The following is an 18,169-nucleotide window of genomic DNA, read 5'->3' as shown; positions in this document are numbered from 1 at the left end:
TTGACTACTCTTGCTTAGCAGCATAGTTTTTTGGATTCAGGGAGTGTGACATGTCCAACTTTGCTCTTTTTTCTCAACGTTACTTTAGCTACTAGGGTGGGGTCTTTTGCAGTTCCACACAAATTTTAGGATTAGTTATTCAAGTTCTATAAAAAAAAATGCCTTTGGTATATAGATAGGGACTACATGAAATCTGTAGATTGCTTTGGATTCTGGAACATTTTAACAATATTAATTCTTCTAAATCAGAATCATGGATTTATTCTCCTTAATTGTGTCATCATCCATTTCTTTCATCAGTATTTAACAGTTTTCAGAATACAAGTCTTTCACTTCCTTGGCTAAATTTATCTTTAGGTGTTTAATTCTTTTTGATGCAATTGTAAGGGGGATTGCTTTAATTATTTCTCTTTCTAATAGTTCATTAGTGTGTAGAAATTCAATCAACCTTTGTATATTAATCTTACAACTTTACTGAATGGCAAAATTTTTGTATTCTACAACTTTAGTTCTAATGGTATTTTGGTGGAGACTCCAGGGATTTCTATAAAACATCACCTGCAATTAGAGACAATTTTACTTCTTTCCAATTTGGATGCCTTTTACTTCTTTCCTTGTCTAATTTCTGTGGCTAAGACTTCCAATATTATATTGAATAAAAGCAGCAAGAGTGGGCATCTTTGTCTTGTTCTTGATCTTAGAGGAAAAAGCTTTCTCTCAGCTTTTCATCACTGAGTATGTTAGCTACAGATCTGTCATATATGGCCTTTACTATACTGAGGGATATTCTCTCTACACCCACTTTGCTAAGAGTTTTTATCATAAATGGATACTGAATTCTGTAAAATGCTTTTTCTGCATCTACTGAAATGATCATATGATTTTTATCAGTCATTTCGGTAATGCAGTGCATCACATAATTGATTTGCGAATGTTAAAGCATCCTTGCATCCCTGGAATGAATCCCACTTCATGATGCTGCATGATCCTTTTTAAAGTATTGTTGGATTTGGTTTACTAGTATTTTGTTGAGGATTTTTGCATCTACAGTCATCAGGAATATTGGGTTGTAATTTTCTTTTCTTGTAGTATCAATTCTTTTGTTTTGGTGTCAGGGTGATGCTGGCCTCATAAAGTGACTTTGGAAGTGTTCTTTCTTCTTCAATTTTGTTTTTGTTATTTTGAATAATTTGAGAAGGATGGGTATTAAACTTCTTTAAATGTTTGGCAGAATCACCTGTGAAGACACCTAGATCTGGACTTCTGTTTGCTGGCATTTGGTGGGGAGGGGGGTGGAATACTAATTCAATTTCATTACTAGTAATTGGTCTATTCAGATTTTCTAATTTCTCATGATTTACTCTTGGAAGACTGCATGTTTCTAGGAATTTATACATTTCTTTTAGGCTGTCTAATTTGTTGGCATATAACTATTTATAATGTTCTCTTATGATCTTCTGTATTTCTGTGATATTGATTGCTTTCTTTTCTGATTTTATTTATTTGGGCTCTTTTTTTCTTAATAAGTCTGTCTGGCTAAAGATTTGCTGATTTGTTTATCTTTTCAAAGAACCAGCTCTTAGTTTCATCAATCTTTTCTATTGCCTTTTTAGCTGTTATTTCACTTATTTCTGCTCTGATCTTTATTATTTCTTTCCTTCTACTAACTTTGGGCTTTGTTCTTCTTTTTCTAGTCCTTTGAAATGTAAAGTTAGACGGTTGAGAATTTTCTTGTTTCTTGAGGCGGGCCAATATTACAAAGAAATTCCCTCTTAGAAACTGCTTTTGCATCATTCAGCATAAGGAAGAGTACCCTAAAAGTACAAGGGAAGTTAGCACAGCTATCATGCTAAAATCAAATCAGCAAACACTTACAAGGTCATTCATATTAGTTTGGCTAGCTGGATTAATTTCCTCCAAAAATTCTAAGACATAAAACGTGTATCTATCCATAAGATGGACTCCAACTGCAGGATCAGGTTGATGCTATGAAAAAGCAAAAGAAAAAAGTACATGTCTAGTAAGAGAGATGATCATTAAAACAAAATATTTAAAATATAATCAAAATTTCCATCTAAGATATAAAGTCTAAGAATAGGAAATAACATATATTTATAAAGCACATAAGTAATTTCAGAAATAGGTACATATTCCAACAATGCCATTTACAAACAGAAAAAAAAAAAAATGTACCTACCGAAAGTGAATCTTCTCCCACTTGGCTACTAGCTAAAGCCATTATGTTAGGAGAATAAAATCTCTCATACATGGATGCTCCTTGACAAGTATCAATAATAAATAGTAGCTCATTGTATCTGAAAGAAAAGTGATAGTATCTTTGACATGAATCATGCTGTTAATCATACATTGATTAATATTTTATAATACTTCCATAAGATATTTAAGTCATATCTGATAATCATTTCATCAGCTAAAAATTTGAGATTTTTCAATAGAATTCCAAATACATATCTATACTAGAAAATTTAAAGGTATAATCATATCTGGGGAAACCACGTCAACAGAGTGCAGTGGTTGTACCACAAAGTGGCTGCCCAAACTCTCTTCCCTTCCCTTATCTATGACATACAACTCAGAGTCCGAAAAAAATGTTCAAAACAAAAAGCACTTCTCTGGCACTCACACAGTCCTAGAAACTGAGCTAGTTTTAGGAGAAAAAAAAAATACACACACACACATATATATATGACAGTCACCATACTCAAAGATCTCAAAATCTAACTAGAAGACAGACACGTAAACATGTAACTGAATCAGAATATAATGAGTATAACAAATGTTACTGAGGGCCTACAGCATGCCTGACCCTAAGCTGGGGATGCAATACAGTCCTTGCCCTCACAAGCATAGAGTCTAACAAAGTCACAAATGTTCCAAGAGCACTGAGAAAGAAACAGAGGGAAAGGCAAGTCACAGAAAGGCAATGTGTCTGGCAAGAGCAGTGAGAGATGAATGTTCTTTAACAAAGAAAGGAACAGCACATTCCAGCAGAGGAAAAAGCCTATATTAAGGCACCTAAACATAAAAACTATCAATGTTTGGGGTAAAGGAATAGTATGGTGCAGTTCAGATTTAGAATTAATTTGGTAAAATGGAGAGAAATTAGTTTCAAAAAGGTGGTGTGCTACTTGCTCAATCGTGTCAGACTCTATGACCCAACGGACTGTAGCCTGCCAGGCTCCTCTGTCCACAGAATTTTCGAGACAAGAATACTAGAGTGGGTTGCCATTCCCTTCTCCAGGGGATCTTCCTGACCCATGGATTGAACCTGGGTTTCCAGCATTGCAGGCAGATTCTTTACCATCTGAGCCACCAAGATAGGGCCAATCTCTAAAGTATCCCGTGTGAAGTTTGGATCTTATCCTATAAATCTGAAGAAGCCATCAAAGGCTTTTTTAAAGTGAAAGAATAACATAATCAGCTCTACATTTTAGAATGAGCTGCCTGGCTGATGAAGATGGAAATAGAAAGCAGATAATATTTTCTCAGATACTGAATCTAGGTAAACAGCTAACACTACACCCAAAAAGAAAGCACGAATGATATCTAAGCAGATGATAGAAGGTACAATGAATATGACACATTTGTTCTGAGACAAAAATCTGTGGATACTTCTGGGGATCAGGACCATCTAAAGTTACGAGAGGCAGTACAATAAAACTTAATTAAGAGAGTAAGCTTTGCGACAGGACCACTTGGATGTGAATCCTAGCATGAGCACTTAAGAGCTGTGCAAAGTTTGGCAAGTTATTTAAACTGTGCTCAATTTAGACACTTGTAAGAATGAGAATCATAAGGTATCTGCCTCATGGAGTTATTAAAATTAAACAGAACAACAACACATGGCAACACAGTGCCAGTGCCTAGTATACATTCAATAAACATAGCTATGAATAAGATAAAATCACTACCAAGCAAAAGCTGTCTCAATACTTCTATACATTCTCCTTATGCTTATAATCCACTACTTAGAATATTTAATTTGTAGCATAGCTGTGTACATATTTCTATTTTCTACCAGATTTTAAACACTTTGAAGGCACAGTAAGCATCTTATTCCCCTCTGTGCCATATGTTTAGAAGGTAAACCATAAGCATTTGTTGAGCATAACCAAGTTAAAAGCAATTCAACTGATACTTTATTTTTTTAATTGATTTTTAATTGGAAGACAATTGCTTTACAATGTTGTATTGGTTTCTGCCTTACAGTGACATGAACCAGCCACAGGTATACAAATGTCCTCTCTCTTTTTAACCTCCTTCCCCCCGCCCATCCCATCCCACCTGTCTAGGTTGTCAGAGCACCTGGTTGAGATCTCAGTGTCACAGAGCAAATTCCCACTGGCTATCTACTTTACATATGGTAGTGATTATGCTTCAGTCTACTTTCTCAATTTGTCCCACCCTCTCCTTCCCCCGCTGTGTCCACAAATCCATTCTCTATGTCTGCATTTCTATTGCTGCCCCACAAATACATTCATCGGTACCATTTTTCTAGATTCCATATATATGTACTAATAGAGAATATTTGCTTTTTTCTTTCTGACTTACTTCACTCTGTATAACAGGCTTTAAGTTCATCCACCTCACTAGAACTCACTCAAGTCTGTTCCTTTTTATGACTGAGTAATAATACTCCATTGTATATATATGTACCACAGCTTCTTTATCCATTCATTCATTGATGGATATTTAGGTTGTTACCATGTCCTGGCTGTTGTAAACAGTGCTGCAATGAACACTGGGGTAAGTAAAAGTCGCTCAGTCATGTCTGACTCTTTGTGACCCCATGGACTGTACAGTCCATGGAATTCTCCAGGCCAGAATACTGGAGTGGGTAGCCTTTCCCTTCTCCAGGGGATCTCCCAACCCAGGGATTTAACCCAGGTCTCCCACATTGCAGGCGGATTCTTTGCTGAGCCACAGGGAAGCCCAAGAATACTGGAGTAGGTAGCCTATCCCTTCTTCCACAGATATTCCCGACCCAGGAATCCTGACCCAGGAATTTAGAATTGTCGTTTTCTCAGGGTATATGCCCAGTAGTGGGATTGGTCAAATGGTAGTTTTGTTCCCAATTTTTACGAAATCTCCATACTGTTCTCCATAATGACTGTAACCATTTAGGTTCCCACCAACAGTGCAAGAGGATTTCCTTTTCTCCACATCCTCTTCAGCATTTATGGTTTGTAGATTTTTTTTTTTTTTTTTTTTTTTTTTTTATAAATTTTTTTTTTTTAATTTCAACAGGCACCTACTGATAATCAACCCATGTTTGACGAGTCTTAACTGAGATGGGGCAGACCAGTGGGGACAGAGAGTGAAAGAGTAAGAACATGCACTGGGCAGAGTGGATGAGAAGGAAGAGGAGGACGGGGGCGGGGGGGGAGGGGGGGGCTGGCAGGGCCAGGCCAGGCCAGCCAGCTGTGAAAGTCTCAGGTGCTGTCATTATCATTACTAAACCTTCCTAATTAAACTATGTATTTGCAAAGAACTTCAGACCAACATGCTGCTGCTGCTGCTGCTGCTAAGTCACATCAGTCGTGTCCAACTCTGTGTGACCCCATAGACGGCAGCCCACCAGGCTCCCGTCCCTGGGATTCTCCAGGCAAGAATACTGGAGTAGGTTGCCATTTCCTTCTCCAGTGCATGAAAGTGAAAAGTGAAAGTCGCTCAGTCGTGTCCGACTCTTCACGACCCCATGGACTATAGCCTACCAGGCTCCACCGTTCATGGGATTTTCCAGGCAAGAGTACTGGAGTGGGGTGCCATTGCCTTCTCCGGGTTTGTAGATTTTTTGATGATGGCCATTCTGACTAGCCATACAGTGATATCTCACTGTAGTTTTGATCTGCATTTCTCTAATATTTAGTGATAATGAGGATTTCTTTCACGTGCTTATTAGCCATCTGTATGTTCAACTGCTAATTTAAATTCACTTAAGTCCACATAACAACTTTCAACTAAAAGAGTGCTTACCACAGATTACTAATAATATACCATTGTTAATGTGAGCTGCTACAAATTTTATACTAATACTAATTTCAGCATTTTTCCCAAAGAAGAAATAATATGTTGTTATCACATGAAGAGTCCAAGAATGTGCAAAAAGTAAGAATAAATACAAGATAAGAAATAAATGTATGTTCACAATCCCCCTAAATAATGGGGCACTTGGTTATTAGGAATCTTATTTTCTTCAAAAAGGATGAGAAATAATAAGAGAGATGATCTTAAAAGGTGAACTTTTTCCATGCTCTTTAAGAAATCTACATTTTTCCTTTAAAAAGAATTCAGTTCATACTTTTCTAAAATATAATAAAACTACTGCTATAATGTGTAATTGCTAAAAAAAACAAAAAAGAAAATGTAATTCAGTTCAATAGAAACAACAAACATAAATCTAAAGTTAGAAAAAGTAACATGAAAATAAGTTTAAATCTCACAAGATTTGTAAATCTACTAACCATGGAAAAACTGGGTACTAATTTATCTTATGAAAAGTAGTCATTTATTACCGTCTTTTCTGCCACATTTGTTCAAAAGCATCTGCAAGTTCTATGTTGGTAATTTCTTCAGAATCTTGAAATTTCAAGAAACCATTTCCACCATGTCCTTATAGGAAGGGTCAGAAAGATCAAACAGACACTTTTTTTAAATGCAAACTGCAAACATCTAGATATTAACATTCACTTCATTCATGGCAATATTTTAATATCACTTGTTATTATATACTCTAGGGTTAAAAGTACTTAATTTTTCTACTATACCAATTAAACAGAATAATGACAGACTGTGTAAAATATAGTGGATATATATTTATGAGCTTTCTTATCATTCAGTTTTATAAAAGCATATTTATACTTTTTCACTGGTTCCCTTATTATGTCAGAAATGAGTTTCCATAGATAAACATTTCTCAAATACTAGGCAAACACTTTTGGTGAGAAAGGAGTTGAAGACACTAGCTAGTCTCTTAGTAAGCTAGCACTGTTCACAGTGTATACTTGAAATGTTGTAACTCTAGGAAATGCAGTTTTCACCTAAAAAACTACGTTTTTATAACCATCAGCCACTGTACTATGAGAGCTGACCAGAAGATCATGACATTCAAAATGCATGAGAGCGCCATGCTCTCTGGATACAAACGTTAGCTTTACTGCTTAATGACTGTGTTACCTTAGGCAAATAACATGTCTATGCCACAGTTTCCTCAGCTGTAAAATAAGAAATGTATGAGTAAGACCACCATTAGCATGCCAATATAGGCCTTTTGTGCAAATTTTAAAAGGTACTTCCCACTGCCTATCAAAGTAGAAAAATCTATCTCAGTGCCCCTTCAGAATATAAGCAGTCCTATGAGCTTAACCGTGGTTAGTATATGCCTTTGTGGGATAAAAAATATTTCCTCCCGCATTAGACACAACTCTATAGCAGGGCACTCACCACTCTGGCAAACTTTTTCTGTAAACAGCCAAAGTAGTAAATGTTTTAGGCTTGTGAGTCATTTGGTCTCTGCTGCAACTACTGGACTCTGCCATATATTTTGACAATGTTTAAAACAAATTTATATATTCTGAGAATATATAAAACAAATAGATGCAACTGTGTTCTAAGAAAACTTTATTTTGTAAACAGGCAGCCCTTCCATGGGCCATGGTTTGCCAGTTCAATCTTGAACACTGGAACTTCTCCCAAACCTGCAGTTATCCTGAAAGAGTACCAACAGACTCAGAAAAAGTTTGGCAGCCTATGTAATAGGAAGGCTTGTAATTATGATAATATAATGATAAAAAATGGCAATAGGTATTGTTTATTGAGGTTTACTATACACCACACAATATTCTTAATCATTGTGTATATTAATTCATTTCATTCTCACAACCTGAAGATTTTGGTGCTGATTTTCAGGGCTCTCACATATGACTTACGGGTTGTGCACTGCACATAAGTGTCTGACTAGAGTGGTGAGTGCCCTGCTATAGAGTTGTGTCTAATGAGGGAGGAAATATAAATAAAACCTTTTGCTTAGTACATCAAATAAAGCCAAGCTACAAGACTATACGTCATCTTATTTGCCACAGAAGAGTGAAAATTTCTTATACATGTCAGGTAGACGAAAATGAAGTTTCCTGACTTCATTAACTCTGCTGGGTTAATTTATAAAGTTTATAAATTGACTGACTTCTTAAAGTTATAAATAAATGCCCCATGATAAAGAAAAGTAAACCACTAGGTAAGAGTCACTCTCTTGCTGTGTGACATCTAAAAACCATTCTGCCCCTGTTTTATCATCAGCTGATAAGTAATACACTGTTTTCAAATATCACTTCAAGTTGTTATACATTATAAGAAAAGAGAACTTCATAACAAACTATTTTAGCCAAAAATACTTTAAGGTATTTAAATTTCCTTCCATGCAAATTCCTTTTTGAAAAAGAGTCAGCATACTCTATCATTAAATATCTAAATTGAAACATTACCTGTCATATAAATAAGAATATTGCTCCGATCATCAGAAAGAAGACGTTTTGACCGAGGTGTGCTAGATGGAATCCTCCCAGTTAACACCCGTAAAAAATTCTCCACAGTTACCTGAGGAAAAAAATTAGAAATCAGATGAAACAGAACTTGGGTAAACCTATCAATTGTTTTTCCTACTTTTAAAAGCTTTCCTTCTTCTTTCTCTATGTATTACTCAGCATAAATTAAAAATAAAACTTAAAAAGAGAAATATAATTCAATAAAAATATATTTATTTAAATATACACTTCAAAATAACTTTGTTTCCATTCTTTACAAAATACTAAAAACCAACAAAAAACTAGTTTGGGGAAAACTAAGCTAATTATAAATTTTAAAAGTTCAAATGCTATACAAAGTATTGCCAAAAACTGAAAATAGATTATTAATCTGTCTTCACAGGCAGTTCTTCGGGAAGACATAAAATATAGACATATAAACAAATTCACCAATATTATAACTACTGCACATAATACAGTCAATTACAATTAATTACAATCAAAAATACCTACTTAGTCAATTCTAGATCAACAAACAAAAGACAGGTCCATAATAAATCATAAAAATAAAACCATAAGGATAGATCCATAAATAACCCTGATATTATACATCTTTAATTCTTTAATGCATTTTGTTACTTAAATTTCATTAGCGGTAACTTTATTATGTAAAAAAATTCATAACACTGCAAGCCAGATTTTCCAACCAGGAATTTCTGCATCTCCAGGATGCTTTGAAAGATATTTAAGTTCTTGGAAGTATAATGCTAATTTCAAGTTACATTACACAGATCTAAATTTCAAAGGCAGAAAATCAACCCAGCTTTCTTGTTCAACTCTTCCCTAGGTGACTGTGTAAGTGTCTATGTGTGTGTGTCTGAGTGTATGTGTAAGTTGTTTGGTTTACATTTTCTCAGAAGACACCAAAATGGTGTTTCTTTTAACAGAACTTCTTGTTGGCTAACAAAGAAGGGAAGTACTTGGTCTACATTTCACAATGACCAAAAAAAAACAAGAAAAAGTCCATCATTCACAAACATTTAAGTGTTGAACAAACATTTCTGAGTGCCTTCAGAGGGCTGTAAGAACCCGCTAGGTATAAGATACCGAAGATACATGTCCTTAAGGAACTTACAGCCTGGGAAAAGATATTAATTTCTTCAAAACAGGTCTGGGAACATGGGAAACTGTGTCTTACTTTTGGTAGGCTTAGTGAAAGGGGAAGGATTACTGAGGAAGATTTTATCAAGAAAGACTTGAAATGCTAAACACACTATTAAATTTAAAATAAAGTTTCAAAGGCAGAAAATAGAGTACAGTGGCATTTTTTTTTAACTTATTTTTAATCATACGTGTATAAAAACATTAGAGGCATATTAAAAGTGGTTACCTTTAAGTAGTATCAGTCATTTTAATATTTCCATAAGTAATATATTTACTGAAAATATAAAACTTGAAATTTTAGATCAAATATGAAAAACAAAGAATACACTTACCATAAAAGGAAGTTGATACACTAAACCTCAATAAAATAATACAGAAGCCAAGATAGAGTTGTTCTATCCTAGATACATATATGAAATTTTCATGCTGTGATACTTTTACTCATATATTGTTTCCTTAATATGAATTCCAGAAACTGCATATTGTCAAGGCTACAGTGACAACCGTACAAAGTTTAAAGAAAAAGATTATTTTATTCTACCACTGTTAGAACTTAAAAGTGAAAGCTACATTTCAAAAATGTTGCCACATTAAACATTTTACCTCATAACTTCTATAATCCACTTCTACATCATCTCCATACACATTCAGTTCCATATTCTTGTGACTATACACTGTAGCTGGTTTAGGATTTCTAGGGTTGCATGCCATATCATCTGCAAGCATCAGAACAATGTGGCTAGGAAAAGAAAATTTTAGTAAATATACTATTTCGATAAAATCAAAAAGTTAAAAAGATATATTTTATATACGTGCTAAGTCTTCAGTAGTGTCCAACTCTTTGTGACCCTATGGACTGTAGCCCTCCAGGTTTCTCTGTCCCTGGGATTCGCCAGGCAAGAATACTGGAGTGGGTTGCCATGCCCTCCCCTTCAGAGGATCTTCCCGACCCAGGAATGGAACCCATGTCTGTCTCCTGTATTGGCAGGAGGGTTCTTTATCACTAGCACCACCTGCAAAGCCCATATTTTATTCATATCATGTGACAATTATTTTCATTCTTTATTAAAAATAACCCAAAACAATTATTGAGCACATATTTAAAAGTGCTTATATTAAGAAAAAAATTTTAATATATCCCTATGTAGTGTAAGTTTTAAAGAAAAGAAATCAGAACAATCTGGCATGAACTTATCCACAGAACTGGGAGTTACTAACTCAATTTTTTTTCCAACACAGTATACTTTATGTCATGTAGCAAAAGGAAGCTAAGATGAAAGAGTTACACTGTCCTCCCCAAACATTGCTTTTAATTTTAGTAATATCTGACACTCTCAAGACTTACAGAGTTAAACTGTGATAGTCCAAAAATTTTACTTTTGAGAATCTCAAATGCTTTAGTATGAAAACATACAATCCATCAGCAAGTGCAGTCTCTGTACCACAGGAACACATCTGCAGTGCAATCATTCTTCACCAGCTCCACTTCATCCCCCTGAAATCAGCCACCATCTCTCTAGCTGATGCTGGACTAGATGCTGGAATAGCTCCCATCTGGCTTCCTGCTTCCACTCCCATCTTCCTATGGTTCATTCTCCTTAGAGCCACCAGACTTAAACAAGTCAAATCATTAAACTTTCTCACTTAAAATCTTTCCAGGACTCCCCATTATAATCAGAGGAAAACAGAAACTCCTTACATGGTCTGCAAGGCTTAATGTGATCTCTGTCTCTCTCTCTCTCTGTCTCTCTGTCTCTCTCTCAAACTTCACCCCTAACAGCCATGCTCACTATGCTCCTTCCACACTATTCAGGAACATGCTAAGCCTTTTCCAATTCAGGGACTACTGACCAAATTTAGACTTTTTTCCTCCCAAATCTTCCTATCATTCCAATCTTAGCTAAAGTGCTCTGTTCTCACTACACGTTTTCTTTTACACAGGTCATTTACAAATCTGAAATCATTTCCCATCACCACCCCTATTAGAATATGAGCACTTCTCTGAGGGCAGGGGCTTTTTCTGTCCTTCACTGCTGTATCACTCAGGCTTAGGAATAGAGCCTGGCATATAGTAGACATTCAAGAAACACTAACTGAGTGAATGAAACATTTCCATTTTTTGTGTGAATTTTCTTTGAGAGAAAATTACAACGTGTCTCTTAAATACTTCTCATCTTGATCTTACCACTAAAACGAGTGAACATGAATCAGGCAATTCTTTATTCTACCATATACTTGAGCTTCCCAAACATAAGGGGAAAATTAATATGGCATACATAATTAGTCTGGCAGGAGATAGCAAGAAGAAAATGTTCTTCCACATATGTTCCAAATACACTAAAGTTCAGAACTGAAACATTGTGATTTTTCTTAAAAACTGGCTAAGTTTCTATTTTGAAAGGGTTCCAACCCTGCCACATTCAAAGATCAGATCTTCAGCTGTTCTTTCATTCTCACAAAATGGTTAAAGTTATTGCTCTTAAAATGGAAAATATATCTTCTCATTTTAATAACTTAAAATGATTTATATTAAGTTATTAGCAATCATACCTTTTTTGTTATACAACTACTATTAAACAAAAATGAGCTGACTTATAAATCTCAATATAAGATTATTCCTTTAGGCCATGTTTTCGGTTGAAGGTTAAATTCATTCCTTGAAATTAAATGTCAATTTCATAAAGAAGTAATCACTTCAGCATAAAATTATAAATTCAATCAACACTTTTCTGATAGATAATTTTGAGCTTCAATGTAAGTATTATAACCTTTGGTTAACATAATCAATATATCATAAAAAATCATGGTATCTGGAGACAATAAATGAAAAACAGGACAGAAAAGAGACTGAATTTCAAAACTTTACAAATTCAACCATATATTCTAATGCATTGTTTCTAAAAGTTAAGAAATGTTCAGAACTCTTGTCTGGAGGAAAAAAAATCTGACTGGGTCCAAGTGTCAAATCATTTATATATGAAAGTGAAGCGTTAGTCATTCAGTCATATCTGACTCTTTGCAACCCCATGGACTGTAGCCCACCAGGCTCCTCTGTCCATGGAGTTCTCCAGGCAAGAATACTGGAGTGGGTTGCAGTTTCCTTCTCCAGGGGATCTTCCCAACTCAGGGACAGAACCCGCATCTCTCTTGTCTCCTGCATTGGCAGGCGAGTTCTTTACCACTAGCGCCACCTGGGAAGCCTCCATTTATATATATGATACTTAACTATATAATGAAACTAAACTCCTTAGGTTTATATTTCTTATAAAATTATTTGTTGTTATTATTGTCAGTCACTATGTCACACCTCTGCAACCTCATGGACTGCAACACACCAGGCTTCCCTGTCTTTCACTATCTCCCAGAGTTTGCTCAAATTCATGTCCATTGAGTCAGTGATGCCATCCAACCATCTTATCCTCCGCCACCCTCTTCTCCTTTTGTCTTCAATCTTTCCCAGCATCAGGGTCTTTCCCAATGAGTCAGCTCTTCGCATCAGGTGGCCAAAGTATTGGAGCTTCAGCTTCAGCATCAATCCTTCCAATATTCACTATATTCAGGGCTCATATCCTTGAGGATTGACTGCTCTGATCTCCCTGTAGTCCAAGGGACTCTCAAGAGTCTTCTTCAGCATCTCAGTTCAAAAGCATCAATTCTTCAGCTCTCAGCCTTCTTTAAGGTCCAACTTTCACATCCATACATGACTACTGGAAAAATCAAAGCTTTAACGACATGGACCTTTGTCAGTAAAATGACATTCTCTGATTTTTAATATGCTTTCTTAGGTTTATAAAACTACAAATGAACACAAAATTATAAATTAGATTCTAACAAATTTACCAAACTAATAATACTCTAAGAACACTATTTGAAGGATGATACTATTTTGCTAAAACTAAATGACTGCTGGCTTCCCTGGTGGCTCAGACGGTAAAGAGTCTGCCTGCAGTGCAGGAGACCGGGGTTCAATCCCTGGGTCGGGAAGATCCCCTGGAGAAGGAAATGGCAACCCACTCAAGAATTCTTGCCTGGAAAATCCCTTGACAGAGAAGCCTGGCAAGCTACAGTCCATGGGGTTGCAAAGAGTCAAGACACAACTAAGCAACCTCACTTCACTTCAAATGACTGCTGATGTATTTAACAGGAGAAAGAGATAACTTCAGGCCTGGTTCTACATTTTATTTTTTTCTGTATTTTGACATCCACACAACAATATAATTTGATGATACAGAAAACATCTGCTCACAAAAGTATTTGCACAAAATGCAATTCATAACTTCTAGGCTCTGTTTACTGTTCAGAATAATCAGATCTGATATTTAACTAAGTCTTTGCCAACAAAGAGTCTTTGAACAACAGTTATCATAAGATCTAACTTGTTGTCTCCTTAAAGTGTCTTTTTCACTGAATACCAGGCTAGCATCACAGCAGTTATTTAAGTCGTCACTGTGAATATGTTAAAATGATCACTGCTAGAATCAAGATCAAAAAAAAATCTACATTGAAGACATGCTACTACATTCCTATAAATAATGATTGCAAGTTGCCTTTTGTTACCTTATTAAAACTAAGATAAAAATCCCTCAAATATGTCCAAGTGATAGAAGAATATGATATTCTTACACTCTGGAAACCCTATACTACCATGTGTTACGACTCAATTCTCTCACTTACTTAAGGTCCTGCAGAACCTACATCACACAAGCATAGGGTAATATGGCCTTCTCTCAATACAAAACCAAAAGAAAAGATAAGCACTGAAATTGTATAAAGTTCAAACTGAGTTTGAAACAAATACAGTGCTTAATTATGTAAGCAGTTTCCATACTGTTTAAATCACAGATTTCCCCTTGTCAGTTAAAAAAAAAAAATTAGAGGACACACCCATATATGTATCTACTAATGTGTTAGTCATATGTATTCACTACTTCAAATATATATAATAAATATTAGTGAAGCATAACTTCTTTCCTTTATAGATTAAAAAAAATAATAAAGAAACTGCTAGTATTTTCTTCCCTTGCCACTATTTGTTGTGTGATCTAACAGAATCATGATCATGCTGAAACAGATTTTAAAGATCAATACAAAAATAAAATTTTAAAACCTCTCCAAAGACATGAAACCCAATTATAGAAACGTGTGAGAAGAAAACAATCCAAAACAAATACTTTCCCATTATTACATTTGCCTAACATTAAAGGGGGGCTTCTCTGGTGGCTTAGTGGTAAAGAATCCCTGGGTCAGGAAGATTCCGTGGAGAAGGAAATGGCAACCTACTCCAATATTCTTGCCTGGGAAATCCCATGGATAGAGAAGCCTGGCAGGCTGCAGTCCAGGGGGTTGCAGAAGAGTGGGACACAACTCAGCGACTAAACAACATGGAAGGAACAGGTAAGCCCTGCATCAGGGCTGCTCAGCCATTCTTTACCCTCCCCTCTGAAATTCATCCTGGGCCCAGTCAGGAAGCAGTAACCAATGGGTACAAAAATAAATTTTACAGAGATAAAAAATTTTTCACTGCTCTAGACAATTAAGAGTACGAAGCTTCAAAAAGCATACCTTCTCATTTGTAACAGGCTGGTAGTACCATAATAAAATTTTTTCACTAAATGAAATTTAAATAGATTACTGTATTGGTAAAAAGTGTTTTCAAACAATTCACTGAAAATTGCTATACATACTATAGCCATATAACTAATCAGATAATACTTCCTTAGAGCATCTTTAGCAACCAGAGCTACACTAAGCTATCTTCAATATCACCATCCTATTCTAGACAGTAGCCAAAATTACAGCAGCTGGAGATTTGAGGCTCACAGGAGATCTTCAATGCTCTCTTAAGTCTGAGTTTCTGCTCGTAAGTGTTGCTTTCCTGTCTTTAAAAGTCTATATGTAACTTCAGTAGAATGCTAAAAACAGTTTCCTAGGACTTAACCACAATGCCTAGATTGCACATTTTGCCAGAAAAAATATTTGCAAACATCATAAATAAGTCTTCTCTGGTACATATCTCTTCACAAATAGCAAGTAAATAAAAAGGTGCTCTTATTTTCTCTGGGCACTAAGAAAGACATTCTTAAGAAATAAGTTTAGTTATTCATTAAGAAGACTTGGATGGCTATGTTTCTTCTGAAGTTATCACTTTTACCAGTTTTTTAAAAATCTTTTTTACAAAGGATAAAATATAGACACACTACACTGATTGTGAAGAGTTACCACCATTTCTGTTCTTCACTTTGATCATAAAAGTCAACTAGGACAAAAATTAAAGAGGAAAAATATAAAATGGAGACTATGACAGACAAAATGAAAAGCTAATTAACTAGAAAGTAATAGTAAATATCAATCAAAAATAATTCAAAAATTTTAAAGCAATATAATGATGTTAATTGACATGATTTAACCATTCCATATTAAACTATGCAGACACTATTTTACCCAAACTGTCAAATTTGGATTCCATATTGGAATAAGAGTATGAAAAAATAAGATCAGAAGTTATGGGAAAATGGAAACAGGGTAGGGTAACAGGATGATGGAAACAAGTATCTGTTGAGTTTACAGCGTGATAGGCACTGTGCTGCAGTCTTTTCAGATACCTAATTCTCACTATATCACAACAATCTTGTGAAGACTATTTTTATCTTCATTCCAAAGGTAAGGAAATTCAGTGAGGGCAGATCACTTGCCCAAAGCTGCATAACTGATAAGCAGAAGATACGAGACTTAATTTCAGAGCCTGCATATGTTCTACCCCCTACTACTACATTCTTTGGCAGAATGGAATATGTTGCCTTATAGTGAGCAGAGCCAAAACCTCTAACAATTTCTATACTCACATCAACAAATATTAAGGGGACATCATGTTCCTCATGGGCTTTCAGATGGCACTATTGGTAAAGAACCCACCTGCCAAAGCAGGAGATGTAAGAGACACGGGTTCGATTCCTGGGTCGGGAAGATCCCCTGAAGAAGGGCATGGCAACCCACTCCAGTATTCCTCCCTGGAGAATTACATGGACAGAGAAGCCTGTGGGGCTAAAGTCCATGGGGTCACCGAGAGTCGGACATAAGTGAAGCAACTTAGCAGGCACGCATGCACTTTCCTCATACGAATCTCGTTTTGGTATTTCCATTTTTCATGGCTCAATGAAATGTATGCTTTAAACTTCAATACAAACATTTTTAAACTTTTAAATAAACAAATCATTTTAGAGCTACAAATTTTTAAGTCTGTTTTCACCTTTAAAAAAAAAAAAACCTAAAAAAAAATCTTCCCAAAATCTTTTTTTAATTACAATAAAATCTGACAACAAGTACTCAAGGAATGGAACGTTCTGATTTCAACCTTTTTCGAAACCCAACAGCGCCCGCTGCCTCTGTCAACACCTGCACTGTCCACCCTGCAGCACGGCCACAGCCGCCTAGTCACTGCCACTGTGGTCCCCACTGCGTGAGCAGGCCACCATTCTCAATGAGTAGATGTCCTCCTTTCTGTCATCACACATTTAGGGAGTTTCTGAAGGTGAGTGAAGATTACTGCCAAGCACAGCATGACCTTTATGAGGACAAGAAAGCTATAGAAATTTAATACCACTCCACCAAGAAGCTGAGTAAGAGCAGTTCCCTGGACCCAGAAGTGTTGAATTGAATCCACAAAGCATTTTCCAACTCAAGTTACTTTTTTACATCATTTCTGTATTTAATTCTTCCACAGCCCTAATGAGTAATTTTTTAACTAAACTAATATCTTGCATGAAATATTCAACTCCCATGGAAGTCACATACAAGCACATAATTTTTCTTATTACACAATCCAACCAAAATTATGAACAAAATTAAGGAGAAACTGAAGAAATGTGGGTTACCACAACAGTATTAATAAGAGTATGTGAAGCAATGTGCAACACTGCTCTTATGGGAAAAAAGGTATCCATGTTCCTGACTGTCCTTTTGATGAAAATGTACCATCCAACCATATTGCTGATGACCAGTTAAGTCTTGGGAAAATCAAGTTTTATGAAGAACATGGTTATTGTATAGATGCTCACTGTGTGGCAAGTCTTAGAAGAGCTCCACTGTTTGCTGCTCCAGCAAGAAGGTAGAATGAAACATGAAGATGCAGTGCAGATCAGAAAACAAAAGCAGCATGGAGTTTGTAACATCAAGCAACTTCTGTATTTAGAGAATATCACTCTCAAACGTGTCTATGCTGCAAAGACTTCAATGGTCAACAGAACTGAGGTGTCTGATGCTGTCTTGGAAGTAGAATTTCACATAGGACCTAATTTGTTGCACACATGAGCCAAGAAGTTGACTCAGTGAGTAAGTCTAATGTCATTCAGTCACGTCCAACTCTTTGCGACCCCATGGGCTGTAGCCTACCAGGCTTCTCAGTCCATGGGATTTTCCAGGCAAGAGTACTGGAGTTGCCATTTCCTTCTCCAGTATCATGTATAGGA

The 18,169-nt window shown here is 35.8% G+C and overlaps 1 protein-coding gene across 3 annotated transcripts in view; it reads right to left on the bottom strand.

Annotated features, from left to right (window-relative positions):
• Positions 1-18,169, bottom strand: part of PIGK (phosphatidylinositol glycan anchor biosynthesis class K) — a 131,801-nt gene that overhangs the window by 90,825 nt on the left and 22,807 nt on the right. For all 3 annotated transcript variants that reach the window (XM_043460933.1, XM_043460934.1, XM_043460935.1), the window contains exons 4-8: positions 10,308-10,443; positions 8,502-8,613; positions 6,537-6,633; positions 2,198-2,315; positions 1,876-1,986 (exon numbers count right to left, since the gene is read on the bottom strand). In XM_043460933.1, coding sequence (XP_043316868.1) covers positions 1,876-1,986; positions 2,198-2,315; positions 6,537-6,633; positions 8,502-8,613; positions 10,308-10,443 — 574 coding nt within the window. The remainder of the gene's footprint in view (positions 1-1,875; positions 1,987-2,197; positions 2,316-6,536; positions 6,634-8,501; positions 8,614-10,307; positions 10,444-18,169) is intronic.

This window comes from Cervus canadensis, chromosome 2 (genome assembly GCF_019320065.1).
Source record: "Cervus canadensis isolate Bull #8, Minnesota chromosome 2, ASM1932006v1, whole genome shotgun sequence".
Lineage (NCBI taxonomy): Eukaryota > Metazoa > Chordata > Mammalia > Artiodactyla > Cervidae > Cervus > Cervus canadensis.
Note: the sequence above shows the minus strand (reverse complement) of the source record. Positions and strands in the feature narration are given on the sequence as shown.